Here is a 27967-nt window from a genome sequence, read left to right on the forward strand (position 1 = left end):
AAAAGTTAGGAAGACAATTTATTACATATTATTTTCAACATATAAGTTCCTTCTTGTACATTTCAAGTACAACAAAAATAAGAAAAACATTTTCTTCTACATTTATTCTATAGTAGAAAGTTTAGAACTTTGATTGCTTTCCATATAATGGATAACTATAATAAATTCTCAGTCTTTTGGTGAAACAAGTTTATTGAGGCAGAAGATACACTGATTTGTTGCTTGAGATACATCAGGAAGCACTTCATTGCTATTTATTTGGTAAAACAAAGAGTTAAATTCTCTCTCTTTCCTTTAGGGACACTGTTTATCTTCAGTCACATGCTTTCAAAAATATCTAGGTTGGTTCCACTGTAGCCTGATCCTTGGCAGTTAGAACCAGCTCTGCAAGGGCTGAAAAGCTTTTTATGCTGCTTGTTTCCAGTCCCATCTTTTGTATCTAAAAAATACAGAAAACCCGTTAGTTTTCCCTAAAACATCAAAAACTCACCAATTATTCTACTTAAAACATTTAGTGAAGCTAATGTTTTGTCCTGCATTGACATGCAGCAAGAAACACAACTGCATATACTGCAAACTATAATAAATTTGCATCCAGCTTTGCTCAGTTAAGTCTCTCCAGTTAAAGTAGTGTCTTGCAGGGAAATATTTCACCATTTTCTAGGCAACTTGTAACTAAGGCCAGCTGGAAGTTTTCCAGTGAAGCAGGCAGAAAGAGAAACTTAGCTGTAGTTGGTTTTAATGCACTGATTTAAACTGATTTTTGTTTTTTTCCCAAACTCCAAATGAGGTTTCTGGGCAAAACTCTAAAGATCAAACATGAATACATCCAAGAAGAGCCAACAGCATCATGGTGGAAGCATTTCAATAGCCTGCAAGAGCCTATGGTTCTAGCCTTGAACTTCCTGGGAGACAAAAACAACTCTATAACTACAGAGGTTGCTTCAAGCAATTTCTTAGCCAGGAAATCTATTGCTCTGACAATTAGAAAAATATGGCCATGGAAAAACTAAGAGTGCAGTGAAGCAGAAAAATCTGGATCTAACTAAAACCATAATGAAGTGATTCTGAAAAGGTGTTTGCTGCTGGAACTCTTTGTAATAGTCACATGTACCAAGACATCTCCTAAATGAATAATCTGTCCCAGTTCAGCTTAAATTCACATTGTAGTGATTGAATAAAAGAACAAAAGCTCAACCCCAGGCAAAAACTGACAAATAATAGTTTTTATTGGTAAGATTTCCACAGTTCCACCCAAATCTTCTTTGTGATGTCTCATATCTGAGAAAAGCATCTGCTCGCACTGAGTAGATTTAATCTACCTGTTATAATGCATCAACAGCGTCTGCTCATAAACAAGACAGATGACAACTCCTTGGCAACTAATGACATGGACTCTCAGTTGGAAGTTTCTTTATATTCAGATATGAGTTTTAGAAAAAAAGGAGTACAAACCAGTATGCTTATACAATTTAATGTAGCTAGTGCGTACATTTCCTGGAATATTTTTTCTTTTATAGTTTGCTATTTAAGGTTTCATATTTGGCACTGAAAAGCACTGACAGTTGTGCAGCACAACAAATCAGGCTAACATTCTCACAGCTCTTGGGACCAGACCCTGACCATGCAGAAAGTCAAGGCTGGAAACACCTGGACTGAAGGCAAACAAAAGCAGGGCCATAAAGAAGTTTCTATCAGGCCTAAGTCAGGTCCCTGCCCTCTGATCTGTCCACACAGTGTTTCTTCTTAATGCTTCCAAGCACTAAGAAGTACTTGAATTTTGAGTAGCAAGAAAGACAAGCTTTGCATTTGTATAAGAAAGGACAGGAAAGCATGCATTGCTAAAGCGGTATCTACAATCACCAAGGTCTCAAATCACCTCCTTTATACAAATGTGAAAACACAAAGCAAAACTCTAACCCCAAACCCACACCAACAAAGCTTTCAAGACCAATATCTGAATCAAGGCTCCTTTCCTCTTCTATCTCCCTTCCAAACCCATTAATAATAATAATAAAAAACTTGTTTCTCAGAACTTACTTGTTCTCCAAAATACTCAACGTCTAGGGCCAGCTGCAGTCGGATTTTGTTATCATCGCTCATGCCCCCATTTGTACCAACGGGGTTTGAAGTTGCAGTTCTTCTGGCTTGCTTCAACCTTTTTAAGCTCTCTTCCATTTTCTTAACAGAACTGAGCACATCAGATACAGTTTCATAATACCTAAATTAAGGAAGATTAATGAGAAAGAAAAAGATTCCACTTTAATAGAAAAGCCTACTTCATACACAGAAGTACTTCACTGGCCCTGAGAAAGCTGCTGAACAATGCCAGAAGGAATGGCTTCCCTTGCAAAGAAGCTACTCATTGTCATTATCAATTAATCATTATTCCCATTATAAGTAACAGAGGTTAATCTGAAAATTACTATTCAGTCTTGAAGCCTTTTTCTCACCCCATTTTTGACCTGCTCAAGACGATTGTACTCAATAGCGACCAAGGAATGCAATTGTTCAATTTTAAACAGTCAAAATCAGCTCCTCTTTACAATCAACAGAATACTGAGTAAAACTGCTTTTACAAACAGGACAAGAATATCAGCCTGACAAACCAAAACCCATATAATTTTAAGCAAGTTGTAAAAGTGTATTTGAGAGCATGCAGGTGCACACCAGTCAGAAATGCCTGTTTCTGAAATGAAGAAACTGATTTAAACAGGAGTCTCAGGAAGCTGGCAGGAAAGTCAGAAGAACACTTATTCTAAATTAGAAATGGTATAGATAAAATAAAACACCACTTCCCATACAGTGGGATCCAGATTAAAGAAAGCATAGAATTAAACAAAGTACACACATCAACTACTCAATGAAAATTCAAAATGCCTTATGGACTAAAATTGCATGCCTAAGTGGGAAGAGCATATCACACAAATTAGCAGATGCCCAGGACACTGAGTCAAGAATAAGAAGAGAAAACAGAGCAACAATGGGAAATTTAAAGATCCATAGGAAGTGACCATATTGAGCTATGTTCTGTAATTTGCTAAAATATCTAACTTTCAAAGACCCCCTCGATGGAAACTATTTCTGTAAGAATTAAAAAACGTTGAAAGAATCTTCCTAATGATTACTTTTAAACAAGAAGGAAAGAGAAAGCAGACGAGCTTTTTTAAAGGATAATTAGATAGGGATGGCTAAAGAAAAAGTGCTTGCCAGTGCCATAGAAACTTGTTTCACGATACCATTCTATGAAAAGCAAAAGTATTCCAATAAAAGTCAATCGTGTTCTCTGTTCATATTTTGGTATTTCCTAGTCCCACTCACTTGTGATTAATTCCTTCTTCTGCTGTACTCCCAAGTCCTTCTGCCATTTAAGCAAGTTTAGTCCCCGATGGGTTTTAACTAGTTTATGCTCTTTTCTGTTTTTTCATTTGGATGCAAGAATGTATTTGTCACACAGGAAATTAATTCACATCTGTACTCTTACTAAAGAAGCTACAATATTCCTCTATTTAAGAAATTCAGTTTCTTTGACTTGTCTCTTGCCAGTGAGGGTAATATATTTTAAAACAAACTGATTAAAATAGTAGCAACACACCATGAAAACAGAATTCAACAGAAAATTTTAAGGAATTAAGAAATGTCACCAGATTTACTGAAGCTTTAGAAGCAAGACTAACCAGACACAGAGACATAGAGACAAGAATTCACTCTAAGGTATTTTACTTCAATAAGCTTGAGTGACTCAAGATTCCAGTAATCTCTGCAATTCTTTAGCAATGTTACTTAACAAATGCTGTGGGTTAACAATAAACTTCTTCTTATGCACTAGTAACTGGTTAAGAGACACCAAGCTTGAAAAAACAGGTTTTGTGTGAAATGAAAGTGACCAGTGCAGTCCAGACCAACCTAAGCTTAGCTTGGCTCTGTCCAAAATACTTAAGAACAATTTTAAGGACAGTTGGTGAATGTGTAAAATTGTCTTACAATTTTAATTCTATTCTGAATAACAACAACAACAAAAAAATGCACTAAGCATTCATAAGTACCTGAGAGGTACCAGAACTGGAAAAGTAGGGAGGCATAAGGAGGCAAAGGGCAAGAAAGAACTCGTGTTCGGACTATGATTTAAAACATCAGTATTATTATGTGGCTAAATCTCAGGGAAAAAAAAAAATCAATCCATGCTCAGCAGCAGTCAACAGACAATATAATATGCTAAGAATTATTAGGAAAATCATGTAAGGACAGACAGAAATCACACATCATATTTTGACCTGCATGAATTCTTCTGATCTTACCATTTATGGCCAGAAAAGTCAAAGAAAACCAACAAAGCAAAACAGTAAAGATGGGAAAAGGAAAAAACCCTATCAAAACAGGCTAAGGTGATGCTGTAGTTTTAGGCAAGATTAGAGAAATAAAATATTTGAGCTGGCATGAAGAGCAAATTGGCCACGATGCAAGAAGTAGGGGATATCCTGTGAAATTTTCTGGCAGAACTTAGAAACGATACAAGTATTGCTGTCTCATGTTAGATGCTTTAACTGGTAGAACTCACAGAATGCAACATCCCTGCTCAGTAAGAATTTAAAATACAGCTAGCCAAATGGAAACAAAATCCATTAGGAAATCTAATGCAGATAACTATTCATGTTCAAAAGCCCTCAAGATGCTAAATAGGAAACAGAAGATGTATTAAAGAAAATATTGCTTTATGACTGCCTTATTAAAACTGTGGACAATTCAGCTCTTCTGAACTTCAGCCGCTTAAAAAGTCCAAGGGGTTTTTTTTTTTTTTCAAACCACTAAAAGTTTGGACAATCATTACATACATGAAAAATACATCAAAGGACAGTAGAACTCAAGTTTCTTGAATATTCAACCACTTTTCACTTAAATAACATGAGGTTAAGGTCTTACATCAATTCTGAAACAAAATGCAAATTTTTTGTTCACTGCTGCATTTCCAGAGCTAAGCAATTTTTCAAATGCCCTATCCACCATATCATGGTTTGCACAGATCTGAGCAGGAACCAGGTCTTTGGTTTCCCTGCCTGGCTTTTCATCTGCTGAATACACAACACCAGAGCAAATCTGAAGAAATACTTCCCACCAAAAGAGTGCTATATTCTCATTTTCTGTACAGCTGTGTTAATTCATAGTGTTTTGATTTTTTCCTGTGCCTATTCAATGGACACTGGAGTTTTTAACTATAGCAAACAATGATCTGTATGGTTCTCTTACTTTTGTGTGCTTTCAGAGAGAGCACCTTCCAACCACTGATGAATCATGGGCTGCTTCAAGGTATCTCTGTAGTCATTCTGCAGTCGGTAGAAGGGCTTAAGTGCACTGTCAACATAAGGTGAAGCTTTAGTTGGCACCTCCTGGTAGGTGACAGGGAGACAAAGTTGGGGAAGAAAGAACCAGTCATTTACTTACTGGAAGTATCAACACCCAATTCTAGCACATACAAAAAATACTAAGCCTGTACCTAAGCAAAGAGATACATATTCCATTTAGGACAAGTCAATGAAGAGACGATTATAAAAAGGAAAGACCCTACCACAAAATTTTTCAGCAGTGTTATACAGGGTGATATGATATAATACAGAACAAGGCTCAAAATAACCAAAGCTTTTTGAGAGATGCATGTGCCAGCCATTCCTAGTAGCAGGGTATGATACTAAATGCTCCTCCTGCTCATGTTGATTCCAGAGAAAGCTGAGCAGACTCAGTGCCCAAACCAGACTGTGATACCTTTCTTAAAATGCCTACTGCTTTGTACTGTACTTCACTAAGTTGTCATGGGCTCTGTCAAGCAGATATGGACAGGTCTGAAGAACTTATAACAATCTCAGCACAGGCTTTTCTTAATTTGCAAGCAGCACTGACCTTGTTGGTTCTCCTATATAATCTTGGAACTTCCAGTGCACTCTTCAGGTATGCAAAGGAGGACTCACTGAGGTCCTGGATAATCCTGTTGTTCAAGGTAGGCACACAGGCTGATAGAGAAGTTTTTGAATCTTCTAAGGCTCCTATTAAAGTAAAAATGCTGAAGTTTAAACTGAGCTACCCTGCCCAATCACAACACAAATTATGTGAATCCTCTCATCCTCCCAGTCCTACTCACTTTCTGGTGTCAAATACAAGATATGCTTACCAAATAAATACACATCAGCCACTTATAAAACACTGCCAGTAACACCAACCATTCCTCAGCAAAAAACACTGATAGAGGGAAGAAAAGACAAGCAGAGTAAAGTAACATTCTCCAGGTTCAAAATTTTTTCTGTATTACCAATGAAGCAAGGGGCTTCAATCAAAAGGCTCTGACCTTCCAGAGAAACTGTGGTTGTGAAATTCTCTCTAAATTCCCTATGGAATGACAGTTGGGATGGCAACAGACCACCTATTGAGCAGAGGATGTGCACAAGCTCCTACATCTCTAATAGACTTGGACATCTACCAATAGTTCTGATTTAGGGATGTAAGTGGAATTCACAATGCAGAACTTCCAGCTATGCTTGCAGACAGGGACTAATTCATTCATGCAGCTATGTGCCTAGCTTTAAGTATTAAATTAAAATCTCACTCCATATTTCACCTAAAGAATGATCAGATGAAAAAAACCCAAACAAATGAACCAAAGAAACAAATCCAAAAAACAAACCAACCCAGACAAAAAACCCAAAAAACAAACATACAAAAAAACAAAAACCAAAACCAAAAATGAGGCTAAAATACTGAATTACTTCTACTCTCTGAAGTTAAGGTATTTAACTATGATACTCTGGTAATCCTCTGCCTTACATGATTCATTGGGCCAGAGAGAGAACAATAATTTTAGAAAAATATTTTAGTTTCAGCTGGATAATGGAAAGCCTCTCCTTATGTCTCTCCCAGCTCTTTTAAAAGTGGGAGTTTAAAGACATGATATGAATCTTCTAGGATTCAGTTTCTCAGTTTCTGGAGAAGAATCCTAAAAGCACTTTAGACTTGCTCAATTTTAATCATTAAACATTTTCCAGACCAAACACGTCTGTTCAAGATTGTTTCCATTTTAGAATTTAAACATATGGCAAGTTTCATTAAGTATTTTCATCCTAAATAATGAAACTTTAAAAGCTGATGGAATTTGTTTGAAAGAGCTGATTTGGGAGAAAAAGGTAAGAGCCTCTCAGCTTTACCTGCAATGCAAGATATATTCTTGAAGCCAATAATTTCAAGCTTTGGCTTAATCATGTCTAAGATGTCAGGAATCTGGAAAGAAAACCCAAACCCAAGAGATATAGTCATGTTATAAACATTTTATTTATTCTCCTACATCCTTCAAGTTCAAAGTGCATCAAAAGATACCTTCACTTTCCATAGCTTTACTGCATTTCTGGGAAATCAGTACTAAAATGGTACAATATGCACATGAATTTAGGCTTACACACTAAATATTCTACCTTACCATTGTACTCAGAGGAAACAAATTAGAAGTAACAAAAGTTGCCTGCAATTTACAACTTCACAAATTACAGAAATTTCAGCCTTACTGAAAATAAATACACCAGATTAATCCCTACTGGAAAAAAATTAACACCATACATCTCTCCTCAAGATTCTGGATCATTAATGAAGTATAATCATGATGATAAAACCTTTTCCAACCTACAAGACTAAAACCAGCAAACACTTAAAAGAGAAGATAATATTAAAGCTGAATGTTGCACCACACTCCAAGCTGCAACAGAGGCTTTACTAGAAAAGGTAAGATTGGCAGAGTAACACTTTGCACCACAAAATTGTAGAAACATTATTTTAGGGGTTAACTCCAGAAGCTACTGACAAAAAGAATTTAAATACCCAAAGTGTTTTCCCTGCAATCCACCATTCCAAATAAGCACAGAATAGGCCATGTATTTCAGGTATCAGACACCCCAAGTTTTAGCATTAAAGATTAAAAAAAAACCCAAAAAACCACTGCATTATTTAAAACAATTTAATGACCTTACAAGGTGCCAAAAACATCAGTGAAGACTCCAAGTAAAGTCAAAAGCACAAACCTGATCCTGGAGTTTGTCCAGATCTGCAGCAACATGTATCAGCTGAGTACTAGATACAGAAGACAGTGGCAGACTTTCTGGAGAAGACCCATTCCCTTGGTCCTCACTGGGGTTGAGGCTTAAAGAAGATTCCTTTCTACCAACTGGCACAGGTTTTTTGCTTTCCTTTGTATTCTCACTGGAAATGGGCCTTACAGAAACCTGAAACATCAAATTGAAGTGTGAACCCTTAGCAACAGTGAAGGCAGTTAAAGCTGGACAAACTGAAACAGTATATAAAGGATTTATAAGCTCTTGGCATTAGAATGCTACACTTTCAAGGGATATTACCATTCCTAAATTATGTAAAAAATAAATATTAAAAAAAATTTGAGCGCACTACAAAGCTGGACCATTTGGAACAAATCTGTCACTACACTTAATAAAGGGCAGCCCAGTCCAGCTGTCAAACAACTACTTTCTCCCATGTCTTCAAGCTCTCTGCTGTCAGGCAAGTTCTTCCCTTGACTACTCTGTTTTAACTCTGGTACTTACCAGTACTTTCCATGAGCTAATTTACCTGACAGAGCTAAGTCACTGAGTTGCAAAAGAAATTATAAATGGAGATCTTACTGCTGTCTTCAACTACCCTAAGGGGCATGTACAGAGAAGATGTCATCAGATTCTTCCTTGAGGTACAGGGACAGAGTAAGAGGTAATGGATATGTACTGTGGCAAGAGAAATTCTGCTCAAATAGGAGGAAAAAGCAATCAGTCATTGGACAAGGGTTCCAAGGAGGGAATGCAATCACCATCTTTGGATACGCTCAAAATTCAACTTCAAGAGGCTCTGCACAACCTCACGTAAGCTGGTCCTGTTTTAAGCAGGAATTGGGACCAGAAGACTTCCAGAAATCTCTTCAAATCCCAATTATTGTATCATGCTGTCTCTCTATGACACAAGAAACAGGGGCTAGCTTGTATGGCTGGGAGCAGGCAGTACAAGAGCAAAGCACAGTTTCTCTGCTCTGAAGCAATCATCATCGATTCTGAGTCAGCTGCACAGGAAACTTCTGGGTTTACATTCTCAGTACTAAACAACTGATCGAGAGTATATTACTCCTTCTTACTTGTGGCGTTATTTTTCACCCGGCTCTGTTTCACAACCTCATTCACTCCAACAACAACACACAAACAGAAGAAAACTAAGATTTTGGCTTCTTGTTTCAGTGGCAGAGGCAGCATTAAGCAGCATGAAGTACAGGCTTGGCAATCATAAGACAGTAGCACTGCAACAGTACTGATATTTGTGACTAATCACAATTTTGCAGCGATACTTTTTATAAACCAAACGTACAAACTGGTTGAAGGTTAAAAACCATTAAGTTCACAAAAAACCTTTTTTTAAGAGGTCACACACTTTGCTTCAAAAAGTCTCTTTTGCATGGACATACCTCCATCACCAACCCCTTAAGCAGGCTGCTCTCTCACCTCACTGATGAACACAGAGTAGCGTGCCAAGATCTGCAGGCTGAGTTTCCACAGGCGGTGTGCTAACAGCGGTAAGAACATCTGATCTGACCAACACTTCACAAGACTCGTCCAGACCATGTGAGTGGCCAAGAGACAGAATGAGCTCCCAGCTAGAAACGATTGGACAACAAAGGTCAAGTTCCTAAGCACATTTTTAAAGATGTAACATCAGTGTAATTGCATTACCTGAGATCAAAAAAAGCAAAGCCTTCCAAAAAGTTACAATCACAAAGACAGAAATGTATTAAGCATTGCCTGAAACAAACTCTTAAAACACTATCTCTTCAACCCTTTAGATTGCAAATTCCACTAAGTCTTGCTGTAGCTGTGCAGGCAAAAGCAACAAATGAGAATTTGCCTGCAATAAAAGCAGAAACAGCTTGGCCAAATAATCCACTTCAGGAAATAACATTTCCAAAATAATTTTTGGCAGTCTTGTGAAGAAGTTACATTAGATATGCCTGCCAGCCATAACATAAAACTCCCTTAGCACTGAACTATTGCTCCTCTCCCAGTTATATGAAATATTTGCTAAAATATTGATTTAAAATACTGTACAAATATCCGTATTTAAACAAAATACTTCTAAAGCTGTTCACACAGTAACATTTTAGAGAATACAATTAGAAAGATAAGGAATGTATCTGCAAGTTCCATGTCTAGGCCTTGAAGTAGTATGTATTTTGTCTCCATCAGGATTTTTTTCTCCTTGTTTTCTTCAGAGGGCATGTGTGTATACACATACATAAACATTTCCGTGGCTCTTAGCTACCTTCTTCGTAAGTATTTAATCTGTTAGCTGAAGTTAGTTCTTCTGATTACAACATGCTTCTAATGCATATACCAGCTTATTCCCTTCCACTCTAATTCTTCTAGTGCGTATCTCCTGATTTCCTCATAAATCAGTCTATATTTTTGGAGCAAACACCAACACTGTAAACAACAGCAAGCCTAAATGCTGCCAACAGACAGCCATTTTCACCTCTATGCAGTGCTACAACATTTAAGAAAAATATGCCTCAATAACACAGCATAGCCTTTTGGCTGTCCCTTAAGGACATCAAATGCTAACTTAGCTCCCTCTTGCACTGAGGGGATTGTTCCATATGTATATTAATGACTACTGCTAAAGAGGTGGTTTTTAGTAAGCAAAGAGATCACTGAACAGAACTCTCAAATTGCCATCTCTAACTGCTCAAACAGTATAAAACAATAATCAGAAATCAGAAAGCTCATGTGAACCATGGGATGCATGTTACTGAATATTCAAGAGACAGAGTGATCACTGCTACTTATACAACTGATTCCATTACAATAAAAATTTTTTGCAATAAAAGTTTACCTGGTGCTTCATCTAGCGTATCTGAAAGTGCTTCTTCTAAGGCCCCTGCTATTTCTCTGAATCTGAGAGAAAGAAAAATTTTGAATATTACAATTGAACAGTTGCTAAAATTGATGCCTAAACATTTTCCAATGCTTACTTTAGAATTATTTCACTGTGCTATCAATGCACATACACAGACTTTAAATGAGGGGTTATTTTTGCCCAACTTAAATTGGGATATAAACCACACCAGCATTCAAACACTTGAAAGAGAATCTTTGATATTTTACAGGTACATACAAAGCTTATACTTTGGGAAATTATTAAAGTCACAGTTGCAAACATTATCAAAATGATAGCTCACAGAATGACAAGTCCTCAGCTTTTTAAGGAGGGAAGTGTTTTTAACCTAAAAGCAAACAAATTGACTCATACTTGCTTTAACCTTCAGATGTCATGTGACACTGGAGCTCCAGCTTCCTACATGTTTGTTAATGAGCAGCAGCATAAGGTCCTGCAAACAATTCTCAACCTAATAAAAATCAATAGTTCCACACAGGACACCTGTTTTTTAAAAATTCCCCTTTTAAAAGGAGCAAAAAAGACCAAAAAAACCCCCAAAAAAACCCAAACCAAAATCACATCTCCAAAAATTTTTAAGGTATAACAGCAAAATTTACTCTTAAAACCCCAGATACTTTTCCATCTTTCCATCATCTTAAGCTCCCCTACTGAAGTTCTATTGTCATTGGTTTCCTCTTTTTTGCTTTTATGTGCATCAGAATAGCTGTAAGTCTTCTATCAAACTTACTAATTACAAACCTGTAGGGTATCTCTTGAAGTCTTGTAACAGTCATTTCCAGATCAGAACAGGGGCCTACCTAGCTTTTCTTGTTCAAAATCCTAATGGACTAAGATGAATGTTTAGCAACTAAACATGCTTGTGAAATGGCTTCAAAACCTCATTTCTGCCTATGTGCTGCTTCCATCAACAGAGCAGTGTCCTTCAAGTCTTATGGTGAAAAGGATTAGAGAACAGAATAAGATTTTTAACAACGACATAATTTTTGCTGAATATTTCTTACATAGGAAGTAATTTCCCCAGTGTGGGGTTCGCTACAGTTCCACAATCAGTTGTACTGACATAACTGAAAGAATGAAACACGGGACAGAGTTACTGGGGCTGTTTGTGCCAGCACTGCTACAAAAGAAATGCCTGGACATCCATCTGTTTTTCAAAGGATCATTTCTAAAGGCTTTAGTAATGGCTGATTTTTCTGGGTAATTTCTGTAACTGAAGAAAGAAAAAACCCAACAATCTTAACTATAAATGCCATAGTGTGAGATAACAGTTCAATAAAAAGCTTGCATGACTTAAAGAATATTAACACACATCAAGAAAATGCTTCCCTGATATATATAATTAATATATTGCATTATTTTCACCCTTATGCACTGAAGAATTCATGGGTACTTCCAAAGTTAGCACATTATTCCAATATAAAGAAATAATATGGTTAAAGATGAATCATCTGCTGTTATCCAACCATTTCTCGAAATAAAGAGTACACTATGTAGACTTACAGTAATCTTGGATTAAAGGAAAATGATTTTTTAAAAATGTTTTAATCAATCAGACGTCAGAATACCTAACGGGAAACATTTTTGAAGTGAAATAATATGCTGAAGCTCCATTTCAATTTTATGAGCAAGATTATCAAAGTTTGATCAACTGGTCTCCACTAGAAAAGTTGCACTTGAAACAGAAGGGGCAGACAAAGAGACCTATTAATGATATATATCTGTTGAAAGGTTCATAATGGCTACAGTTCCAGAGACACTTTTAGTCTGTGCACCACTATGTAGTGAATACTCCTGCCCTTTCCCTTGGGCCAGCATGAGTATTTGTACAGTTAAGTGGTTTGAAGAAACTGATTGGAGTTGAACATCAGTCTTTTCTTTGTCCTGAGTAATAGATCCTTATTAGTTCATTACACATCTGCAGGAACAGATGTGCAAGCAAAAAACCAAAACAGGGTATCAGATGCTGTGACTACTGTTTTATAAAACACCATGAACCACCAAAGCACTAAGATGCAGCTCCCAGCCCCATGCTCTTGTCACTTATATTAACTCTACCACTTGTAGCATTCCTGGATGGAATTTTTCAGAAGTGTAGGTTTACCCTGGATTAAAGAAACTGTATAAATGTGACTGCGGTAGTGTTATTGTCAGTTACAGAATTGTGCAATAAATATGGCCACTAAAGGGATCCCAGTTAAAAATAAGCATCAATTTCTCTTCCCCCTCTTTCGTAACTCTACTTTTTTTGAAGAGGCTCTCACAAGGCTTTGGACCAAGAGATCACACATGGCACACTTGGGTCATAGCAAACTTCATCAATGGTTCTGTTCCTTGCCTGAAGGGCTGCTCTCCAGTCCTACAATCACACATGTAGACTACACTTTTTAAAAATACAGTTTTACATTCTATTTTGTTCATTAAAATTCTAACATTACTAGAATTAAAGCAGGGCTTTCCTGGGTGTTTCTATTCTTTTCCAGCTGCAAGTTCTGTAAAAGGTAATACTACAGGTACATCAGACCTGCTAGTAAAGCAACCTAGAAATTATTACTTAGCTTCGCAGGGCTAAGGAATAGTAATAATAATAATCTAGAAGGCAATGCTACAAAAATCAGCACTTTAAAGAGTACATTCTGTGCGACAAAAAGAATGTCAGAAACATGGAAGATCTCGAAAAGCTGCAAGTTCTCAAGTGCTTTAATTCTATATGTCTAAGAAAAACATTTCTTCCCTCATACTAAGTATTCCTCTGGATTTGCACAAGTATTATCTTCCAATATACAGCTTAGTTTCAGGGAGATTGGAGAAAAAGAATTTGAAACAAGAATTCAAGACTTATTTAGCTCTGTTCCTGAAAGTCTTATGAGTAGCATATCCAATCTGGTGTAACAACACAGTACATAATGAAGAGCAGTTGGGTGTTTTTTTGCTAACTTGTTGAAAGATATATAAAACAGTTACTTGACTTAGTAATTAAAATTTTAGTTTGATTTCTACTATGATTTGTTGACAAGCGAAACTTTGAATAATGAGGAGATGTGACCTTAAACCAGATTATCTTGCTGTGACTAACCGCTGCTTTTGAAAGAGTGAACAAAAAAAATGTATGCCAACCTTATTTGAAAATATACAGGCAAATTCCATTTGTTATTAAAGCTGTGGTAAGAAGGATGAGCTCTTAACCGCTTCACGCTGGCCTGGGAGCCACACTGTCGTTCAAATTTCCGTACGAAATCCATACTGGTGGTGTACTTCTGCAGGAAGAGAAGGAGCATTCTGATCACACACAGCTCCCAGCAAACAAGGATGGCCACCACCCATTCAGCAGAACCCTTGTATCATGCTACAACTAAGCTTGAGGCTCAGAATGGGCTGACACTGCCCCATATGACGTAATCATACAAGGGTAAAAGCCTGGACTGCAGTGAAACAAATCCAATTAACTCATGGGTGTTACTCTATGGTAACAAAAGCTGGCACAAGACTCTTCTTCAAGGCATAAAACTGTCCAAGCACGCTGAACAAGCTGAACTGATCAGAGATTCATCAGTATTTCTGAGCTTCTGAGGGGTGGTGCTGCACAGTACCAACAGAGTCAGATGCAGGAGATAAAGGTACACAACAGAAATAATCAGGACTTAAACTCAGAAGCACACATAGCCAAACACACATGAGAATGGAAGCACAATATTTTAGTCTGTCACACAGGACCTGTATTTTACGATTTTCTAGATCTGTTTCCCTACAAATGTTTTGCAAATAGCAAATATTTGCAGAAGAACTTCTAACAATTTCAGATAAAGCAACTTCATCCAATGTATACTTCCAATAAGATGCCTACAACTAAGATTAAGTTGGTTGCAAGCAACAAAAAATTACATTAATCCCCAAACACACTGTGGATTTGGTCTTAACGGTATGATAACACTGAAAATAATGAAATAATAAATTAAATCATGCACAAAGCAGAAAGCCAAACACTTGAATTAAAACCAGAAGCATAATAGTCCAAAAAGTGTTATTTCATTCAGAATACACCTTGCTAACAGACCAAAAAGCTTATGTAAATAAATTTAAAATCAAAATACAACTGCAGTTAAAATTACTTCTATGGAATGAAAACGAGTTTGGTTTCTCTGCAAGTTTCTTCTATTAAAAAAAGAAGAAACAGCAGTAAAACCAATCATATATTTTCATAAAGCCCCTACTGAATTAATGAAATAAGCCTGACAATCTCTTAGTGCTTCTGACTTCACTGCAGGATTAGGTTTCAATCCACAATCCAGAGCACTATGGGAGTGATGTGATTTTGCCTCTCACGAAGCAGTAAAATGTTATCAGGAGAAGCTCCTGTGCTGCTGCTAAGATGGTCTGCTCTCAAAAACTCTCCTGTGAACAAAGGACATGAATTGACATGGGCATGCTTTTGTATTAAGTTTGTAACTTTCTGTTAAAGGTATAATTACAGAACATTTTTCTGGTGACATGGCAGTTTCAATGTGTTAAGATAGTATTCTGAAAAATGCACACAAAAGCTTTTAGGTAACTACTTTTCTCCTAACATGGCTGTATTTGTAACACAATGGGCCCATAAAAGGTATGTGAGTTACATCCATACTGAATGACAGATTAGTTCTCTTTCATAATAAACGCAGCACTTTAAAAAGACAAGCTGTTAATGTTCTGCTACCCTAAGTGTAAGTCAGAGATATAAACCAAACACTCTGTAAAGACCTATCACTTTCAAAATAGAAGGAACCTCAAGAGACATTTATCTCAGTATTGATAACATTATATCCAGGAGAGGGAACTAACTGCAAGATTGGTTCCTATTTCAGCTTCCAGGATTGGATTGTTGACTGCACACTTATTTAAGAGAAGTTAAATTTGGAACCAAAATGGAGCAATTTTCAAAGAGTGAAATCTAAACCTAATCTAAAATGAATGTTTAGGGACAGAAGTAGTATTCTTTTCAAATATCCATAAATCTACATAACAGACTCAGAAATAAGGGCACATCAACCTGAAACAATTTGAAAAAAAACCACCTTGCACAAATAAACAATTATTTTAACATACATACTTAACATTGCCAGTTTGATTTTCAAAGGATTTAAAACAAATGTTTCCATCCCTCCTTCTCCTCTACGTTGCAAAACCTCTTAAAACAGATAATACTGCAAAGTAAAACTTTTCAGCATTAAACCTGTACATAGATACATATGGAAATAAACATGAAGAAAATATTTTCTGTATTTCTATCAACCTAGAAAGCAGAGATGAAAGATTACTGTCTAAAATCCGTGTAGCAGTACTTGGCCCATCATCAGAGCAGAAACAATTTTACAGGGTTTTTCCCCCTCTTAATTCAGAACTATTAGTCTTTAGATAGGTATAACAGCATTTTTACACTTGGCATTTCAACTTTGTATTGACTTTTAAGTAAAATATTTTAATGATTTTAATGACTCTGAGTCACTTAAGTGGTCAGAAGCAGTCTGGAAAGTACTTTAGACATACTACATTATTTACTTGGAAGTCATGGGTGGGTGTTGGGTTTTTATGTTTTGTTTTGGGGTTTTTTGTATTGTTGGGTGTTTTTTCAATAAACACAAGGGCTTTGTTGGCCAGTATCAGTGTAACATAAGACAGCCTTTTAAGCAAACCTAGCTTTTCTAAAGATAAAATATATTTCTGTGTACACCATGCAGCACAGAACAGCAAAAGCCCAACAAGGCTCACAATCTGCAGTATGCAGCGTGTAAGGTGAGAGCTTGAAGAGTGACTGAAACTTTATGATAAACTAAGTATTCTATGAGGGAGGGGGAACATGCTATGGTGTCATTTGCATGGCACTACCACAACTTTCTTCAACATCCATGTAATTTGCTTCTTATTCAGAGACAGCAATGCAAACACGCACAGTCATGCCTACCTGCCTTCAATTATTCAACCTATCTGTACAAGGGAGATCTTAAATTTCAAGAAAAAAAAAGTGTTTAGTAAAAGCAGTTTTGCAGGAACACAGGAAGAATCATATGCCTTATAAACCTCCACCAGCAAGCCAGCATTTTCCTAAGTCATCTGTCCTGATAAGCCTATGATGCCTGCCTTCAGAAAATTTATCACTGCCTCCCATCTCTATCCTGAAAATAAAATGTTTCACACTTAATCACAAGTCAAACTGCCAGGGGAAAAAAAAATCCAGATTTTTCAGTAATCATGGTTAAATACAAACAGGCAGTACATGAGGAAAAGCAGAAAGCTTGTATTTTCTACTTGTGACATACTGTAAAGTACTGCCAGAGCCAATGTTCATACTAGACCAAGAGATCTATTTCACCATTAGTAAAATACGATCTTTTAGAAACACTTTTAGAGCAGCACTGCCAATGAAGAAAATACAAGACTGACAAGTACTTTAAATACATTATTTAATGTAAGCTTACACTATTTAATGTAAGCTTGTGATATAAGAGATGTACTACTTCTCTACATCTACTTCTACTTCTTACATCTAAACCCGATGGCACTGCCTCCAAGTATTTCTGCCTTTTCGTTAACTTGTATTTATAACAACTACATAATCTGCAGTACTGTAAGAGGGCAAAAGCTAAAACAAGCAAGTAAAACAAAGAAATTTTTTAATCTTCCCATAGTAAAGTACAAGATGCAACCCAGGTATTTAATTAACATGACAGCCCTTGCTATACAGAAGTCCTAAACTTGAGTGAACACTGAGGTCATCCACTGCCACCTTCAATTATGTTGCAATTCTACTCTCAAACTGAACATTAATTCATCTCACTAAATGGCATCCAATAATTTCTGTATGAGCTTTCCTGGCAAACTTGAGGGGAGAATTAATTCCTATGAAAATTGAACCAAGTGGTTTGAGATAACCTCCTCTTCCAAGCCATGAAACAACATGAATTTAGACAAGAGCAGCAGAGGGGGAAAAGCTAGAGAACATGACTCTTTCAATTCTCATGTGTGTCACAGAAATCAGAAATGGAAACAATGAAAATTAATTACCTCATGAAACACATCTGGGTTTCCAGGGTTAAACAGTGACGGTAATTTCTCTTCCAAACCGTGTACTATTTCTGGCCACACTGAATTCACTAAGAAATCATACCCAGGAACAATATCTGCTTTTTCACTGAAAAAAAATGCAGTTATTCCATGGTTATATTTTGCCACTAGGCTTCTATTTGGAGAAAGGAATAACTAAAAAATACACATACTGCACTAGACAAAACACAGCGAATATTTTTACATATTTATCTTGATTCCCTTAAACTGTTCTTCCTTTAAAGATTCCTTACCTGATTCCACAGTCTCATCAAATCCAAGGTATTTTTTGTAACTCTCAAAGTGTCTTAAAAAGTTATCAATTATGTATTTTGCAGGTGTGTACTGGAGAATTAGTACATTTCAGCTGAAAACTCCTATTATTATTATTGGTATAATTCAAGCTTTAATAACTCCAAACTTCCAAGACCTACCAAGCAGGAATAATGTGACTAATGCAATGAAAAGAAGAACTTTTTCCTAATTGTTCCAAACTGTATTTATACATGGTATTTTGTGTGAAACAAAAGATTAAAAGCTACCTTGATTACAAAAACTTATAAATTGAGAGCAGATGAGATAAAAGCATTCAATTCCAATTTAGTACATCACAGTACAAAGTAGAAACATTCCATTATTAAGAAGAACAATTAAGACTTGCTGAGGGATTAAAAGAATTGAAATGTTAGTAAAATTAAGGAGTCATAAAAAGCTCAGCAATGGATGACTAATTGGAAAAGTAACTCTGCAGTCCCTAGGGGCTACATCCATAGCTCTGCTAATTACAGCAGGCTACTATATTAACCATCCTGCAAACAGATGAGTAAGTGGTTACAATTCAGTAGATCTGAATTATTTAAGCTTGAAAACAGGCAATTTAATTGCATAAGGAATTAAACACTTTTTGAGAAGACACTGGAAGCAAAACTCAATTACACTGTAGTTTTGGTACATGCAATAAATCAGTAAAATCTCTGAGGATCATCCCCAGTTTTCTGATGTGCACTAACAACTCAATAACTTCTGAACTTACATTTTAATGGCTTTATTATGCTCTTCTCCTTGCATGAAGTGTACAATCATATTTAATGGGTTCAAAAAACCAAGTTATCTGACACATTGCATAACGCACAGGACTCACTTCTACTGAAATACAGGATTGTCATTGCTTCCTCTGAGGGTCTGGGCTGCAGCACCAAAAAAGTCTGTTCACTGTTATGTCTTAAAAAATACACACATGAGATAGAAATCAAACTTGACTATGAATCTTTAGGAAAGGCCAGGTAAGTCATTAGTGCATCAAAGCTGACAATGCAAAGCATATGACAAGGTATATTCAAAAGCATATGACACTTGTAACTTCAGTGCAGCTGAGAGAAAGCCCAAGTCATTTACCTGGAAATTGCTCCCCCTGTTACCTCACGCAGGAGACGGCAATGATGAGGAACAAACTCCAGCAGCCTATTGTACATAGCCTGGAGGCCATTAGGGTGGGATTGCACATACTGCTCCACAACCACCTGCCAGGAACAGCTCAATGTTATATGCCAGAAAAGTGAATATAAAATATGCTGAAATGCAAGACTCACAAAACTCCTAACACTATAACCTCAAACACTGCGATAGTCAGTGTATTACTTTTTATTATTACAGTTTCCAAGTTTAAGCTGCCAGCTTGAATTATTACTTCCTTTAACACAGCACTCCAACTGCCAAGACAGGCCTGAACAATGGGAATGAGCTCCTTACGCTTAAATGTTAGCCACTGTGTCTGACTCCCAAGGCACTGCCACATCACTGTCACCTGAAGCAGTCTGTCAAGTTAAACAGGCAACTGGCAAAAGCTAATCAAACCTCAGAATAAAGTAAAAACTCCTTCTAAATGTAGAGGTGGTTGGTCCAACCTCAAATACAGGCAAGCCAAAGCAAAGAATCTTCTGTGACATTGCTAAGCCTTTAACGCAGCTAGCAAAGCAGTTTGTCTGGACAGTACTTCATATCCAGTGGAAAGGGATAATCTCTTCCATAAAGACAAGGAAGACAGTAGGAAAAGAACAATAGCTTGTTTCTTGGTATTCTTCCACACGTCTGAACACAATTGCCTCTTGCTACATAAACAAGTGGAATGGTGCAGACGTGGTGAAAGAACAGACCCTAAGAAAACCGAGGGGAAAATGACATCCCACACTGTAGCAGCTGCTACAGCACTTAGCAGTCACCCAATGGAAACTTGTCCTAAAGAGGAGAGGTCTGGTTTTTTGATTCTTTAGCCCAAGAAAAATGTAGCTAAGAAAAAGAATCCCAACTGGATATAACCTGAAATTGGTGACAGGCAGGGAAGAGAATTACTCCATCCTTTTCCTCTTAAATTGCAAAAACAATAACAACAAATTGACATTTTGTTGGGGCTCAATTATCCTGTTTTCTTCACAAAGATATTTTGAAGCTGCTAACAAAAGCTGGAAGTTAACAGGAAAAATAAGCATATTTGGAAAACATCTGGGAATTTTTTTACTTTATCTTACCTCATCTACATAAGGTTTTACAAGCACTTGACCAACTAATGCCTCTGCATCTCGTGTTTTGTCAATTGTTGCGTAAGTGCGTAGGCAGTGCCGTATTATGTCAACATTTGAAGTTTGAAGGCCTTCCAAGAGCAGTCCTTCCAGAGACTGCTGCAACATAGCTGTTATTCCAGCTATACGCTACAAAGAGAAACAAAATATAGTAATAAAAAACCAAAAGCAAAGCCCTGTCATCACTGCTGAAGTAAATTCATGCAGGAATACCTAACTCAGCTTTCTGTTCTCACTTGAAAGGTACAAAGGTTGTGATAACTGCCAGCATTGAATAAACATTAACACAAACTTAATGGGTTACTGATGCTGTATTAGACAGGATTAATTATAATAAAGCTAAAGGCAATTATTTTCTTCAATATGTTTTAAGTTATACGGTAGCTTATCTCAGATCTGCTTCATCCTGAGGAGATAGATCAGTAATTGTTCCTTGTTCAACTGAACCAGTATGTGACAAACAAAAGATTTACAATAAGTGACCAGGGATAACAATCATAGCATTTATCCCTCACTGTCAGAGACTAAAAAGACAGTGTGTAACCAGCACTGCTTGTCAAATTACCCCAACCCATGACACTGAGTGACACTAGCAAAAACCGAAGCAATTAGATTCCTTCTGGCTTCTGCCAAACAGCATCTTCACTCCACATATATTCTCCCTTTTGCAAACCATTTTTCCTGATGTCCTGCTACATCGTTTCTACTAGATCTAACTCATTGCTACACTATCTGCAGATATACTCCTGGCCCAGGATGGTCCCTTCAACTCTGGATTTGAAAGAAGTTCAGCAACACACATTAAAGTAGTTGGAGATGAACTACAAATTTAACCAGGCAAATTTCTTCTCTGCCTTTTTACATGCTGTGTTGTTCCATCCATGCTAAAACGATTCACAGAATTTGTACTGAACACGCAAAGTCAGGAACCCATTGCTGAATAGTCATGAAAGCCACAGTCTGACGACCCTTAGCAACAACAGGTACAGGACAGAAGTCCTGGCAAAGAGCATTAAGGAAGCTTCATGACAAATATTCTCCCACCATGTACACTACTCCACTGCTCATGCTCACTCCTGAGTATCCAAGTGTGGTACTCAGTGGCCAGAAGAGTCTTGTAAACTGTCCATGTAACAACATGATTCCAAGGACATCTGAAACAAGTTTATATTGGAAATAGGCAGGGGTACAAAGTGAAAAACTGGAACTATGAACTACCTCACTAGCTTGAAAGCCATTAAGAATGACACCTTCATGCTAATCATCTTAAAGCATTACCCCATCTCCATATTCATAGCTTTCTTTAAGCACGAGTTTTTATTTGTTCCCTCTCTCCACTGAATGAATAGAAGAAAAAAATCCCACCAAAACATCAATTAATCTTTTACAGTAGGTAATTATTGCAAACAGTATACTGGAAGATTACAAATGGCCAACATAACTTCATGAAAAGACAAACTTGAATATATTCAAGCCAGCCACTGTGAAGACACATTCCATTTATATTCTGGTCTGTACACTGCAGCTAACAAAAACAACATAAATCTCTAGAACGAGGCCGCAATATCAGTAAGTAGACAAACTGCAAGATACATTAGGCTGACAAAAATGTCTGCTGTATTTCCTACTCTTATTCTCAGTAATTTATTCTATAGAAGTCAGCAAACAGGGCATAAATCCTCTGAAATAGCAATAATTCTAGTTAACTGATAAAAATGACCTCATGAAAGCCATTTTTCTCCATAAATTAATTCAATAAAACTCTGTGGAAACAGGCATTTGTCTTCCAATTATACTGGTTTTGCTTGACTGTGCAAGTATTAAGTGTCATGCAATACTTACTGGTCTCACTTTGTCCAAAAGGGGCATTCCTTTGCTTTGTACTGCATGAAATTGTAGTTGATTAAATTCTGTGGCAATTCTCTCCAAAACCTGTCCAGTTAGAAGTGGACTAGAAGAGAGATGATACAAAATGAGAGTACACACATTCTTTCAAACCAACTCATTTTCATCTGTAGCAGATAGATAGTGCTCTCCTTCTATTTTTGCAGTTGAATCTAAATATTTTGAATTCTGATAGGTACTACTGTAATTATTGCAATCATGCAATAATGATCTGGAGCACACTACATGATTAGTACTGCTTTGCAGCTAACATATGGAGTGGTGAAGCAGAAGCTGAGAGGAACATAAGCTCTTGCCTCAGCAGTATGAAGCACTTTTTTCTAGATGGCAGTTTTATTATCACATGAAAAGTCAGTCTTAAGAGAGCTCAGAAACTGCACTAGATGACTTTCACCATCCAGATGTGTTTCTTATTCTTTCTGTCATACAGTAAAACTAATTACAGTTATCTCTAAAGAAACAGTCCTGCCCTTCTCAAGTCCACACAATCCCAATAACAAGCTAAATTTTCAGCCATTTGAGTATGATTTTGTCTGCAAACTTAATTCTGCAAAGTGCCTCACCCTTACTGAAAACATCTGCTTTTGTCCCTCTGGGTACCAGCCTACTTTTCAGTACACCTTGCCCCCAATACCATGTGATATAGCACACTGATCTGAAGAGACAGTCTCACACTGTGTCATCCCTCCAGGTTAAACTGTACTTGTGTCCCCGTCAAGCATTTCAAGTGCATGGTACATCAATTCCATTTCTCAGCAAAGGCAGAGGAAGAGTTCTGACTCGAATTTATAACAAATCTTCCTTGTACCAGAAGTATTAAAGTTTGCTTTGCTTGCCTTCAGCTATTCTTGAAGCATTTACACATAAGCAGGGAAAACAAGAAAAAACATTTTGTTTCACTTACAAATTATACTAGAATAAACTGTACTGTACAGAGTATGTCAGGCATGACAGGATTAGTGACTTGCAAAAAAAAAAATTGCACACCAACTTCAAAAAGCTTGCTTACTGAAAGCACCATCAGCAATTTGGAATTACAGAGTCTGAGTAACACGTTCTGCGAATGACCAGCTTGCAGAAGACTAAAACCAAGAAAATACTGAAATGACAGTCATTTAATCCATTAGAGTCACATTTCTAAAGATATATCCTTGTGCTTGTAGATTCACCTTCAACAACACCATTAAGTTAGTCCCATCAATTACAAACAAAACTGAACATTACATATTTTTTACCTGTTTCCCTCTAATGAGGACAATTCTTTAGTGCCTTGGGAATGTAAAATCTTCTCAATTTTCTCAACAGACTGAATAACGTGAATAAGTCTCAGGACACACATCTGTAATTAAGCAAAGATTTTTCATGTCTAACCCCAATCCCAACTGACATCACCTAAAGAAAATGTTTTGGAGGATTTCTTAGTTATTTGGTTTTTTTCTGCTGTAAGTTTTCTCCCTCTATCTTAACACTCAAGTCGTGTCTCAGTTGAAGTATTGCTCACGTAAGTCCATAAAACCCCACAAGTAAATGTTTGTCACAGATGTAGGACAGCTGTTCCTATCCCTAAGTTTTTTCAAAGTTAAGCACAAACTAATGTTAGTGTGTCTCCCACCCATAAAAATTAAACAGCTGTACTTTAATTCCATTCATAGTAAGTAAGTTTATATACTACTACAGTCAGAAACAAGAGTCACTATAACTAAAAAAAAAATCCCACTAAATCAAACATATGTTTTGGACAACTACAGTAAAACACATATTTATGATAAACTAGACACTGTAAAAAATGAAGTCCTGCCAACCAAAATGTCAATATATTTTACAAGTATAAAACCTTGCACAGTGTGCATCTAGACAACCTAGAACTTTCCAAATTTAATTTTCTCTGGGCTAACGGCAAAACCGAAGTCATCCTAAGGATGGTCTTTTAAAGGTAATAACTTATGTGTTGTACCTTTTTTCTTCTAATATCTTCTTGTTTAGTCATCCGGTCATCTACTGCTTGAATTCCTTCACTGACACATGACTTAAGACTCTGTGAGAGAAAAAGTCAGTATGTAAAGCTTGCATCCCATTTAAGGTTTGAAAAAACCCTAAAAAATATAAACTTAAAACAAGAAACAGATTAATAAGCATATGGGACTAATAAAAGCTACAGTACAACAGCTACACTCTATGTGAAAAGGCCATAAATATAAGTAAATAACTGAAAGTAGAACCTGCTCCTTAGGTATTGCCACTGCAAGTGTAATTATTGCCACCAGAAGTGTTCTTTTAGCACCCTAGAGAGAACAAATGACCTTTGCCTAAAAACAGGCAATAAACCCACTGTGCTTTTATGTCTTGCAACTGAAGTTATAAATCAGTTTGAAATAGTATTTTTTATATAATAAGGATTTGTCTATGCTAATTGACTCTGTTTTCTGTTTTAGACATGAAGGCTGTGATATTTTGAAGGCACATTTATGCAGCAAACATTCCTCTGAACTGGATGCTAAAATGATCAAAAATTGCCCCTTCCTATAAATACCAAGTCAGTGTGGAAGAGACAGAATAAGATCCACATTCAAGAGGGTGAAGTTTTTTGGCTAAATCACAGACTGAGCAAAAAAAGTCCGTAACAGTACTGTGCTGCACCTGAACTATCTATCACCATCTTTAAATTACTCAAATATTAAAACAATTTCAAGACATCTCCATAGACTTGCCTTGCAAGAGTCTATTTACTTGTCATGTTTAAGAAATCTCTTAGTTGAAATGCACTATAAAAACAAATTACTGCAACTACAACTGCTTGAAAACACAATGCTTCTCCTACTAGCAATCTAAGTCATCCATTTCCAAAGAGAAGTTTATTATAACAAGTATTAACTTGAATAAAAGGCATGCTGTACATCACATGAGAGTGAGCTGCAGTTTAGCAAGCTGTCTACAATGATTGTTTTGCACATACCATAACTTCTTCCCTTAACTGTCCCAAGGGTACTGAAAGCTGATTGAGAGCCTTGTCCATGCCAACCTAAAGAAATTACCACAAACACACTTATGACTTTTTTGATAAGCTCATATGTGAATTACTGACAAAGCCTATCATTTTACTGATACTAAAAAGAACGGAGAAAACAAACCTTCCATTGTAATTTCCAGTTTTAAATGCAATGCAAAAATGTTATCTCAAATACAGGCAAAAAGACAGGAGACTGCTTTCGCAAAAAGCCAAAAGATAAACAAAATTTCCACCTATGGGAATTTTTACTCTGAGAAATATGTTAAATCTCAGTCTTTGAATCAGTATAATTGAAACAATTACAATTTTCAGACAAGAAGCTGGGGTTTTTCTGTAAATATTTTGACTATACAAAAAGTTTAAAAATTCCTAAAAGAATCATTTACAACAGCTGTACTTGTATCATTGCTATTCTATTTTAATAATGTATTTCTTTCCATTTTAGAAGTGCTGACAGTATGAAACAAAGTTTGCCCTGAGTCTAGCTTCCTAATGAATCAGCTTTTTAAGACAAAACACATACATCTAAAACATTTACTACAGGCCAAGAGCAGTTCTCTACAGCAGGTAAGGTCTGCAGGAATGGTCTCTCAGTGTAAGGATGAGAGATCACAGTTTAAGATGCCTTAAATCTAAAAATGTCAAAAATAAAAGCCATATACTTTTTATATGAAAAATAAAAATCTCACTGAACTACATTAAATCTGAACTACACAGTACAACTAGTAACACTTACTAGATTTGTTGAGAGATTAACAAAATCTGCATAGTCCTTATTTATGAGTTCTACCATAGCAGTTTTAAGGAGTTTGTAATAGAGCTCCAGATCCTCCCTGAGCTCTTCCAGCTGCACACGTTTCCTGCAGTCTGACACAAAATGATCAACATCGAAATCCGCCTGGAACAGGAAAGAGGGGAGGATGTAAGTGAACAGTTCGCACAAGGAACACACCCAAAATAAAGTACTCCATATGCCAGTAAATTGACCAAACTAAAGCTCTAGGGGGCAAAAGGCTTCTAAAGGCAGTACTTTCCAATGTTCCAAACTCTCGGTCTTTAGGCTCAAAAGCACAGACAGACAGACTGTCGTGCAGCTGAGTACCTACAGACCAGCTCTCCACAACACAGGAGCCTTAAAAAAACCCAAACAAACCACGGAACAGCAGCCGAAAGTCGAGATTCAGTACAGAGAAGTACTCTAAGCTCTCCAAGCAGTGAGGCCTTTCGGTCCCGTCAGTCTCCGAGCCCAGCCCTGCCAGGGCACGGCCGCATCCCGGATCCCCGTCAGTGCCACCCTCGGCGCGTCCCGCAGCTCCCAGCCGAGGGAAGGGCCCTGGCGGAGCTGAAAAATCCCGACTAAGGCTCCGGGCCCCTCTCTCCCCGCACGGAGGAGCCCGCCGCCCCCATCCTCAGGAAGCCCCTCGCCCCTCCGCAACGCTCCAGCCCCGGCAGCCCGGCGCACCTTCATGAACTCGTCCTTGTCGAAGCACAGGTTCTCGGGGCCCCGCGGCAGGTTCATCCTGGCCTCCATGGCGGCCGCACCGCCCCCTCGGCCAGCGCGGCACCGCAGCGCTCCCGCCCGCCGCCGCAGCTCCCCCTGGAGGGCTCCGGGCGGCGCTGCAGGCCGGGATGCCGGCGGGCGGCGTGTGGGGCGCGGGGGGTGAAGCTGGCCTGGGCAGGCTCTGCGGGGACGGCAGGGAGTCACGGCATCGCTCAGGGTGGGAAACACCTCTGAGATCATCGGCCCCAACCTGTGACTGAACACCGCTGCGTCAATTACACCATGGCATTGAGTGCCGCGTCCAGGCTTTTCTTAAACACCTCCAGGGACAGTGACTCCACCGCTTCCCTAGGCAGCCCATTCCGATGTCTAATCACGCTTTCTGTGAAGAAATTCCCCATAATGTCCAACCTAAACCTCCCCTGGCACAGTTTGAGGCCATTTCTTCTTGTCATTTTTCTTATTACAGGCGAAGAGGCCGAGCCCCACCTGGCCACAGCCTTCTCTCAGGCAGCTGTACAGAGCAGTGAAGTCCCCCCAGCCTCCTTCCCTCCAGGCTAAACACTCCCAGCTCCCTCAGCTGCTTCTCACAGCACTTATGCTCCAAATCCTTCACCAAATCCATCACCCTTCTCTGGACACATGCCAGCATCTCAGTGTCCTTCCTGAGCGGAGGAGCCCAGAAGGGCACACAGAACTGAAGGTGTGGCCTCACCAGTGCCGAGTACAGGGGACAGTCACTGAGTAGCCTTCATGGCATGCGCAGGGACACCTTCCACTGGACCAGGTTGTTCAAGCCAGCCTTGAGCACTTCCAGGGATGGGACACCCACAGCTTGTCTGAGCAATCTGTTCCAGTGCCTCACCACCCTCACAGTAAAGACTTTCTTCCCGATGTCTAATCTAAGCCTTTGTCACCCTGAGATGTCAGGGT

General features: G+C 37.8%; 1 protein-coding gene across 1 annotated transcript; it reads right to left on the reverse strand.

Annotated features, from left to right (window-relative positions):
* On the reverse strand, positions 1–27151 carry COG2 (component of oligomeric golgi complex 2). Its single transcript, XM_085055449.1, has 18 exons — positions 26996–27151; positions 26270–26431; positions 25480–25545; positions 24481–24561; positions 23762–23865; positions 22464–22572; positions 20571–20750; positions 19441–19565; positions 18007–18133; positions 14086–14225; positions 10906–10967; positions 9522–9673; positions 8052–8252; positions 7188–7260; positions 5893–6035; positions 5245–5384; positions 2041–2221; positions 1–439 (listed from the first exon to the last, which is right to left on the reverse strand). Exons 1-18 carry the CDS (start codon positions 27062–27064, stop codon positions 338–340), a joined length of 2217 nt encoding a protein of 738 aa, XP_084911575.1. The 5' UTR covers positions 27065–27151; the 3' UTR covers positions 1–337.
* Between the last annotated feature and the right edge of the window lie 816 nt (positions 27152–27967).

Source organism: Lichenostomus cassidix, chromosome 3 (assembly GCF_008360975.1).
Source record: "Lichenostomus cassidix isolate B80296 chromosome 3, HeHo_3.0, whole genome shotgun sequence".
NCBI classification, from domain to species: Eukaryota; Metazoa; Chordata; class Aves; order Passeriformes; family Meliphagidae; genus Lichenostomus; species Lichenostomus cassidix.

What these genes read in the sequence shown, in the direction of transcription:
- COG2 (XM_085055449.1), bottom strand. Translation starts at nt 27,064, where the DNA reads ATGGAGGCCAGGATGAACCTGCCGCGGGGCCCCGAGAACCTGTGCTTC. An exon ending in ACAGGGGGAGCAATTTCCAG is followed by an intron (nt 18,134 to 19,440) that starts GTAAATGACTTG and finishes ATTTTTTTTCAG; the next exon opens with TGAAAAAGCAGATATTGTTC. An exon ending in TATATAGGAGAACCAACAAG is followed by an intron (nt 5,385 to 5,892) that starts GTCAGTGCTGCT and finishes GTCACCTACCAG; the next exon opens with GAGGTGCCAACTAAAGCTTC.